The 10,760-nt window shown below is 33.0% G+C and overlaps 1 protein-coding gene across 1 annotated transcript in view; it reads left to right on the top strand.

The window, feature by feature from the left end:
* LOC124354616 overlaps positions 1–10,208 on the top strand; it is a 93,922-nt gene extending 83,714 nt beyond the window's left edge. The window contains exons 5-6 of the mRNA XM_046805219.1: positions 1,794–1,905; positions 9,998–10,208. Coding sequence (XP_046661175.1) covers positions 1,794–1,905; positions 9,998–10,208 — 323 coding nt within the window. The remainder of the gene's footprint in view (positions 1–1,793; positions 1,906–9,997) is intronic.
* Positions 10,209–10,760: the final 552 nt, after the last annotated feature.

Here is a 10,760-nt window from a genome sequence, read left to right on the forward strand (position 1 = left end):
AAGAGTCTGAAACTTTAAAGGAAATATGTAATACAATAAGTAAAACATGTATGTCGATTAAACAAGAAGGGAATTTGTAAGTTCTAGGTTAGAAAAAGCTGAAAAATAGATGTTGAAAAATACAGTCAATGGTGTTACAAAGTCAATTTTTTGCGGTGATCAAAACAAAATTAAGAGTTATATTAGTTAAATCTCTAATCACAATTTTTTCAGGAAAATAACAAAAGTAAGTATTAAAGATGTAGCCTCAAAAAGTGTTTTGATGAAGTTATATACAATAATAAACCTTTGAAAACTTTTGGTATATTTTTTTATTTCGCACGATGTACATTTCAAATTCTATGAATTCATTTTCAGGTAAGAAGAATTCATTATATCTTCAGGTAAGAAGTAAGTATTTGAGATTACCACAATAGACGTGTGAGGTCTGCGTTGGTAAAACCAGAATTAATAAGTTTTGGAATAATAAAATCACAGGTTTTATGAGAAAAGTACAGTCATTATTTTCAATTCACAATAAAATAGCAAGGAAGATAGTTTTGTTAATTTATAACAATTTTTGAATCGTATTAGTCAAATTTCTTAAGAGGAGGCTTGTTGTTGGAGAACTACATACCGGTTGTGTGTAGATGCAATGGCGATAGGTTTTGGCTTCTAGATATTCATATACATCTTAGTTGCTGAAACCTACAGGAAGGAGCTTTGTAATTGACTAATCCGCAGGAGAGAGATCTGAATCTAGTCAAACGAGAATTAATATATGCTGCTTCGTACAATTGTGAAATAAAGGCTAACTCAAAGAATCCTTTTGTATGAAATATTATTTTTGTATTCTCGTATTATTTCCAAATCTGGTCCACAATGGATAATTATAACTTGAGGTAATAATATTTTACAAAAAAGGTTAATTGATCTAAAAAGTTTCTAGATAATATTTTAAAAGAGGCGTCAACAAATATCATTTTCCCTATTTATTTTACGATACCGGCCTAGAGTTAGATATACTGAGAAAATCACACTGAATAATAGTTGATACGACTATTTCTTTATTTTATCCTAAATGCGCTCAGTAACACTCAACAATACTCCCTGGATTAAGCAGCGAATAAAAACTGAATAATAACAACCCTAATGAGAAAACCGTTTAAGTTAGAATAATAAAGCGATCAAGAGCGGGAAATGACGTGGCACAAACTGTCCTTCTGTCTGAACTGTTTTGTTTGAGGTGTAATGTTGGCAGATTTTTAAAGGTTTTATTATCACGTTACAGGAAAAGTTTATGTTTTCTTTCGTTCTAGTAAACATTAACTGTGTTTCATTACCTTAAATTAAATTTCAACTGATATTGAGGTACTTTATAACTATGGGTTCATTCATTCTTCCCTTGAAATGTTGAATGTAATAACTAATTTTTATGCTGTGTAGTTTTTACAACATAAAAAGTCGTAAAAGTATAAATATTTAATTTTTTTATTACTGCCAACTACGTAAATAGAAATAAACTAGGTAAGGGTTATTAGAAGGGGGGATGTTATTAGAAGAGAAAAGATTTAGCAGGTAAGTACTGTTATCTATTTATTGAACTCAAATTTCACACCATAAATAAATTATACCGTTAATTTAAACGGCCTGAAGTAGTCGCTTTTTGGTTTTGGCCGAAGTAGGGCTTCTTAGTTCTACGGTTTTACATAAATTCTATTTATCAGGACAACGTGGGAAATTATAATATGACACTGGAAATATCCTAGACCGGAATTAAAGTAAGTAAATTAAGTAAAGATATCTTATTTTAGCAGGCGAAGTTAAGACTAAGAAGCTCTTTCTAACACTTAACCTGGGGACCAACGGCTTAAAGGTGACCCGAACCACCAATAAGATCGGGAAGACGGGCTGCTTGCAAAGACCGTAGGTTACCTATTCTAGCAGCAGCCACGCTCGACGTTACTTGATATGGTTATCTTGCGATAACCGTACCCGCTACACTGTAGGTTTCTCAGATCTACGAGTGTCATACATTCACACACCCATTTATAGATAAGTATTTTGTTGATCAAGTTCATAAGGCAAACTCAACTATAGCACTGTAAATACATTAGACTAGGAATGAATTGAAACGCCCGGAACTAAACACTTTTTGACCGAAGTAGACTTCTCAGTCCTAATTGGTCAATATATATTTCCTTTGTCGGGACAATGATGCAAACTGATCTACGGCGCTGAAGCGGAAGTAGATCAAAATACCTGTGGCAAACTCAGTTGTCGTATCTAAAATATAATTAATTTCAACAAGAAATGCTCCTATACACGCTAAATTTGATATACAAGAGTTAGATCCTCAACCTCTGATCGTCTAGCCATGAACACTGAAATAATACGGACTTGATTGTAAGCATACTTAAGTTTGAAAATTATCGTAGAGTACCATTATATTACATCACAAGTGCTTTGACAAAGTAAGATACGGACTCTGATTTAAAAAACCGTGTGTGAAGCCGCGGGTAAATGCTAGTATAAAGTAAATTATAATATTTTATAGGACGACAGAACAATTATTATGAACAGTTCCTGTAAGATAATCTTTAAGTACCTTGGTTAGACACCTACTTCCAGTATAAGTGTAGTGAATTCCGTTAGACTAAAATGGCATGTATTAGTCACGTATCTAAATTCCTTGAGTTCTATCCATGACTAATGTTGCGTAATAAAATATAGAAGTTTATGCTAATTGTAAATTTATCATATGATTGAAGAAATTACAAAGTAATTTTTTTCTTACCTTATATTTTAATTAGCTTCTGCACAGATTTATATGTGCACCCTTGTGATCAAGCAGTTTTTCTTTCATTTATATTAATAGCTTGACTTAAAGATAATTAGTTTGGTATTCCTTTAGGCAGGGTTGAGGTGACAACTTTAGTAATGCTAAGATTGAAAGTCTCTAGATAAAGGAAAGGTTTTTTTTAATACTGAAGAACGTAGCGACATTGTAAATAAAGTGTCCATGGTCTGGAATAAAATTAGCGATAGAACGTTCTTTAAAAAATGAAATGGGAAGGATTAAGTCAGTCAGCAACTCATCCAAAGAGTAATATCTTCTTTATAATCGGTGCAATTTGATAAGTTATTATTTTAAACCCTGAAAGGCTAAATTTTCTTGTAAACCTTTGTATTTTGGTTTATAGCATTCGTCATCAGAGAAACCTTATAACACAGAAATAAATAAAATAAAACATACAAGTTTAAAATCCCTCATAAGGGCTTTTTTTAACATAAATAGAGCCTTCTCAAAAGTATGATTGAAAAACTAACGAGAGTAGTAATCTTGGTCATTTTCTACATAAGATCACAATGGGTTGCAGTGTTTTGAATTCAAGTAATCCCCACTGCTAATGGCAAATACTTCTTCGAACCATTAGCAGTAATACATCCTATCCTATGCAAAATATCATTTAGTTGAAAAAACTAACATCGAGAGAAACGTAATAAATCACGTTTAAAACACATAATACATTAAAGTCACAAAACACTCTTAAACGTGTGACTTAGTTTGCGACGGTAAATAAACGGATGCAGAATCGAGAGTCTTAAAAACGATACATTGATTTTGCCAAACGACACGAGACATAAGTGTACAGAGTTTTTATTTGTTGTGTTGGAAACAATTTCACAAAGAAATATGCATATTGCAGTCATCCTCATAACACAACAATCGTTTTTCATCTAATTCGTGAGGCAGGGTCTAGTATTTTGTTTAGAAATTTTTCAATGACAAACCCAACCTAATGAAGAACTACGCTGTTGGAAGGTTTGAAAAGAAAATAAATACTAAGCAACGCAGCATCCCTAACCCAGATTCCTTTGCCAATAGACTAAATTTTTACTTAATTCAAGAGATTACTATTCATGCTCTACCAATAGCATTACTGCTAAGGGTACTCATTTTAATAGAATGTTAGCAACTCTATTCCTATTTTAATTTGTTACTGATATTAAGTATGGGAACTATTCAGTGCCTTAACAGTATTGTTTGAAAAAACACACATATAGCTCTTAAAATATTTAAAAAAGGAGGATTGCACTATTAGCATGTATATGGTTAAGTGTGGAATGAAATTTTACTAAACCACCAAACGAAAATTGAACTAATACTTCTGTTAAAAACGAACGTTAATTTAATACCTACCACATTATAACATACAACCCACTATGTATTAATGGAAGTAAAGCTATAACGTTTACTGCACAGTGAGGTAGACTCGCCGGGCAGTGGCAAAGGAAAGGGTAATCGTGTTCCCTAATGAAGTTTTTACTCATGAAAGCTGAGAGCAGATGGATGCTGGACGAGTGCTGTTTGTCAGAGGACTGTTAGTGGTTGCCGGCCTGTAGTGTGTAACACTGGTGTTGGTCTTTACACTTCAAAGACGTCTAATTAGCCTGTGGCCAGCTTGAGTAGCCTGGCTGATAGTCATTAAACCTTTTCAAAGGTGGCTTTTTGGCAACCCTTCACCTTATTTCGTGTATAATGTTGTGTAATATTACTGCAGTAGCAAACTGTGTTTCACGCTTTTTTCTTGCAAACAGTTATTTAGCATAGTGTTATACCTAAACTGGGAGGTTAGATGCCATAAGAAGACATGATATACCACTGGAAGTTAAGGAGGGGCTTTTGTAAAAATACCATTGCGTTAATTATTGAATTTTTCAATAATTTACATTTCTTTGGAAATATACATTTTTAAAACTTGAGGTGTATAAAATTGCTTTCCTGAGATACTTTTTAAGTACATAAAACTTCAAAAACTAGTTAACTGAGCGGTTTTGCAAAAATTGGCATAAAATAGTAAATAATTAGTATTTCATAAGGTTTCAAAAAGTTTAATTCTTTAAAGTTTTCGGTGGTTTACTAAAATCGTATCTAAGTTTATATAAGTAATATTTGTAAGTGCTTAAAAAATGGAACAAACCGCATTTTTATAAAACAAATGGTATAAGAGGATAAACTTTCAGTAGACATTTAGTTTAATCTATGGCATAAAGCAAATATTTGGAGACATTTTCTCTGTATGTTTAGTTATTTGTATGTATAACTGAAGCGTGGGTCGGATATTGCTTTTATAAATATAAAATTTAATTTTTTGGCTGTACGACTTTTAAATTAATGAATAATTATAATCCAATAAGAAAGATGCACCTGCAATGTAAATACTATACATGATATTAGTTTCAAATAAATATAGGTTTCATATAAATTTCGTTAAGGATGGGATACTGCGTAGTGTATTTCCATACTTCAATTAACAGATTTTTAGATTATCGCTGAAACAGGTGGATACAATATCTTAAGAACTACCAACAGCCTGTTCGGTTCAACTCAAGGCTTCTTCGAAATCTTGTCTCAATAATAGAATGATATGGTTAATTTTTTGATAAAGAGGTTATACCAATTCCATCTTGTGACCAATACATTGGGTTGTCGGTGGAGATATTGTATTCATAATATAATCTCGTGGCTGGCGGATAGACCGATGAATGATGATGTCGACGATGAAATCACTGTAGCATCCTGTAAATGTCATTAAACAAAATTTCAGAAATATTTATCAAATTTACTTTATTTTTCATCAAAGTACTTTCGACCTAAAAGTGGTGTTCCCTTCGGTTCGGTCATTATAATGTAAAGAAATGGATAAAATAAAAATAGATTTTAATAAGGATTCAGTAAGACTTTATTAACACTCGGGTATAGATTTGAACTAATTGTAGGTATGATATTCAACTTGAAGGAATTATTTTTATTGAGTTCATCCTATTTTTACATTTTTACTCTCCTTTAAAAAGCAATAAGTGCTCCATATATTAATGTGCAGTTTTGTTTATTTTGTGTGATTTTCAAAAAATAAAACTATATTCTTCGTAATATAAAATAGCTTAGATCTATTTTTATTCATAATTAATAATATTGCTCAGTAATTTCCTTCATAACGACTTTTTAACCTGTCAGGGTAGTAGTAAGTAAAGATGAATACAGTTTAAAACATGAACCATTATACTGTAGTATTATACACAACAATCTCATAGTTCAATGTTGAGCGATATTGAAGACCAATATTGCAGTTCAAGGCAGACTGATACTGGACTTTGTACTAAAGACCATCAGGTAATGTGATAACTTGATTTTTCATTCCATAATCAGACTGGAGTGCACACTCGAAGTTATTTAATTAACTATGTCCCAATATTTGCAATATCATCCTCTGTTAATGGAGTTCAAATTAAATTCACCAACAGCTTCAATGGTAAAATATAAATCTCTTCCTTAACCATCCTTGAGATTTTAAAACAGGTCTCCTTATCACTAATATACAAGTAACTTGGTTAATATTACGAAATTAACACGTTTCTTGTGTTAATCGCCAATAAAATTGACAAAAACATATATTTATAATGTTTTTACATAGGAGAAGTATTATTTACTGCTTTTCTAAAAGTCCTGGACTGCTACATGGTTGTTACAGATTAATAAAGGAAAATGCCTGCCTGACTTGAGCCACTGTGATTGAATTGATCCCTACTAAAGGGTACAGAATGGACGCTGCTGGTGAGTAAGGTATGAAACGAATACTGCCGCTCTGAGGAGGGTGAAAGGTTTTATAGACTTTGTTTGTGGACTCGGAACGCAGGACGTGTCACATGATGTGGTGACGAGCGTAATGTGATAACGCCGCTGATAGGGCGCGACCGGGCTTTGGGTTACAAAGGCACCGCTGTCAGGGGATCACCTTGCCAATATGGCGAGGGTTTAACATCGTCACTTCCTACATTACCTTTACATATGGGCGACATGCCAGAGTCGTGTAGTACAGGACTAAGCTTTGGAAAATCAATAGGTAGTGGAAATATTCTTTATACTTATATGACGATTTTTCGTTTTCCAATTTAATCGATCTGGAAATAAGGGTTGAATATAGCCTGAATCTCTATGATCTCAATTAAAGATTATACAAAAATAAAAAAAAATATTTTTATACGTACAGGACACCTCCAAATGTTCTATCAACGTTTTTAAATATTATTCCGGGACCATAGTCGTATCAAAATATCACATTCAAAATTGAATCGCTGAGTGGAAAAAGGAACATATTCCAAAGAAAGAAATTTTAGAGGAGACAAAAAAAACCTTTTTAAGCCCAAAGAAGTGTCCTGGTTAAAAAAGTGACTATAGATTGTTTATAGGTCTTGTTTTATTTTCATCTATATCATATAATATTGGTATATTATTGTTAATATATGACTTACGTCGACTTCTATCTTATGGAACATGTTCCTTTTTCTATTCAACAAGTATTGTTTTGAGTGGATGGGAAAAAACACTTGAAAATTACTACAAATGTTGTGCTTTACTAGAAATTAGTTTATAAATTCAATTTACATAGTTCTGTATTATTATAACATTTATTCATGTTCGTTGGCGTCATCATCAACCGCTCCAGTATGCCAAAATCTGCGTTCTTCATAAAACGTTAAGAAATCATGTGGTTAATCTTGATTAGTTTTCCCAAATCCTGGAGCTTTTGTTCTTTGATTGGAACCTAAAAAAAGACTTCATTGGAGAAAGTATTTGTATTTTAATAGATCAAACCTTTAACATGAACTTTAGGCTATATGGTTCACTAAGTTAATTTAGTGTGTATAGCCAATGGACATCACAGATATATTATCTTAAAAACAGGTAAGTAGTCTTACCTTTCCGTTGTAGACTCTGTTTGTTGGTAGGGGTACATCAACAATGTTAGGCTTATTTAACTTGAAAGTCATATGAACCACAGCATCGATAAACTCAGAAGTTTTTAAACAGCCTTTTCTCTCACTGTCGACAGTTAAGTGCCTGCATTTGCTGATAGAAAATGGTGTCTTACTTTCAAGGCTTTTAGGTAACTTAGTAAAAAAACTCGGGCCACCAGTTCTTACAGTCAAGTATGTCTTCGTTTTTAACTTCAATAACTTTATACGTTGGAACTTCTTTCTTTGCACTTTCTATGATGTCCTTGTATTGGTCCGGGGAGTAAATTCGATCGTGTCGCCTTACAGCTCTCTTAATGACTGCAAATGTGCGGTCACAAGGCATGAAGCTATGGCCTCTTATTGGGAAATAGTGATGTATGATTTTAAATCGATTATTCATGGTCAAAGCAGTGAGAACTCTACATAATGTGTGGTTTCGGTTTTGTCCACCGCAAGCGTCACTGAAGACGTGCAGTTCTGTTACTGTATTAGGGATGAAGTTTTCCACGAAGTTTAGTATAAATGAGGCTACTTCATCAGGTACTTATTGGCAATACCTTCAGGGTAGTTGTATAAACTGCAGTGTCATTTTTTAAATCAAAAATATTAAAAGCGTAATACCAGAGTTTTCTAGTAGAACAATTCTTGAACGGGAAAATGTGGCAGTGGTAAGTTCTGCAAGTCAAAAACAATACCCATAACTTCAGGTTTAGCGTTACTAAGTTCTTTTATTTCTTGCAGCTTAAAAAAAAACTTTTTGGCTCGTCTTTTATGTACTACAAACTCCGCTTCTCCTGTGCGCTTAGCGTTGTCGTTGAGAGTTTTTGGTTTTATTTTTGTCTGTAATTCCTCACATGTGGAACAAACATCCTCTTGGGGCCTACAAAATCTGTATCCAAAGTTTTCTCTGAAATATTTCAAGAAGTACTCATACTTAACTATATTTTTCAAGTCTTCGTGCTTTTCAAGAAACATATCGTGAATTTTCCTCACAGTGAGAGTCGCATCCAAATAATTAATAGGCATTTTAGTGTAATGAGTACTATATTTTGGGAAACTGTTGATATGTTCATCTATTTTTCCCAATACATCAGGTGACAAAACATTTCCACGATTTACATGTTTCCCTCTCATGTAAATGGGGGTTGTACCACTAATTAGAAATTTTGTTAACCTCAAACTACTTTGTGAGAAATGGAATGAAGGCTAATAAAAGCCTTTCGACAAACTTCAATACGCTCACCATTCAATAATAGAAAATACTTGAATGAAAAGTTATGTTTCTTTGACTGTGGAGTTAATGGCCTATGTCTAGCAACATCATGTTTTTCAATACATGCCATTAAAAATGTATCCTGCTCATTTTTAGGCTTTCCATCATAGAGCATTGCAATAATACTCATTTGGTCGTTTTCAGTAATAGATTCCATGCATTTTTTTCTACAGCCACATTCTGGTCCAGTTACTTTGGCCTCATCAAACACACCTTTAGAGGTTACAAATTCCTTACCATGTCAGCCTTAGAGTGATATACTTTGCATAAGCTCAGCCTATTATACTAACATACATTTATTTGTACTTCGTTAATTTATTATTTTACAAGATGATAACATAAGGTTTTACTATTAGTTGAATTTAAAATCATCTATCTCGTTAAAATGTTCCTTTGATTTTGTTGTTCAAGATCAATTTTTTAACGTAGCATGTCAGAACTTGATCCGGACATTATTTTCCAATCTGATATTATTCACGTGTAAAAAGAAAAATTTCATCAATGATAATTTCTGTTAAAGATTCTTAATAAAAAATTTACCGTACTGTAGACTTCAAAGTTTCTGGCATTAAAGTACAAATAATTATTTCTCTTTAGGTAAATACAGTGTAAAAGAATTTAATGACAACGAGCAACAATGCTAAACCGTTTCTAAGCAATTGAATTACATTAAAAGATTCATTCTATTACTTGAACCACTAAAGTAAAAGAATGTTGTCCTTTCTCAAGAATTTTACAACTTCCCAAATCGTGGGTGGTGTTTTAGCAGGAGGAGTGATCATAGGAGGATTAGTGTACATACACAGGAGGTACGTAAAATAATAAGGTGCCTTTTTTACACAATATTTACAATTATGAAATTCAAATAGATAAAAATGTGATAAAAAATCATTTTAAGTTTAAAACAACGGCTAGGGATAAAATTTATTATGCGATTTTCAGATACAATAGAGACGCAGACCTGGATCCTGAAGAAGTCCGTACTCTCCACTTCAATGACCATTACCAGTACGAATCCTCAACCGACCCGGAGAGTGAGCCAGAGCCAGCGCCTGCCATGCTTGACTTACCCATGGGAGACGCTCCAGAAATACAAGACAATTACCCAGAAGCTTCGACGGTAGCATTGGCAGGCAGCATTGCCAGGCTCTAAACAGAATACAGGTAAGATTGAGGTAATATTGATTTTCCCAGTTGTAAGGTAGGAATTGGATGTATCTGATCCTGAACATTTCAATAAATTTCCTTTTATTATAACGTTCCTGTATATTCAGAATACAATTATATAATTTTATATAAAAAATCATTTACAACTTTTAAACCCAACCCCTAATATTTTAAAATATTGGGCATTAATATTATTTTATATTTTTCAGGCTGAGAATTTTCGACATCCCCAAACTTGACCTCCATTCCCTGATATGTCCAAAACAACCGGCTCATACTTCAATTCCACTTCCTGCCATATTCAGATAGGACCGGGTACTCCACTCCCCTCCCTGATTTTTCCCAATAGAACAAGATTTGACCGGAACTCCTGACGGTGTAGCATTGTACAGTTGCACACTCTTACGGCCTGTATAACGTGAATCATACATTAAGAGTACATTATTACGAGGATGTTAATTTATGTATATGTAACACATGTATGAATGTAATACAATTTATTAAAACCAAGTATGTCTTAAAATTTTATTAATTAAAT

This window comes from Homalodisca vitripennis, chromosome 1, assembly GCF_021130785.1.
Source record: "Homalodisca vitripennis isolate AUS2020 chromosome 1, UT_GWSS_2.1, whole genome shotgun sequence".
NCBI lineage: Eukaryota > Metazoa > Arthropoda > Insecta > Hemiptera > Cicadellidae > Homalodisca > Homalodisca vitripennis.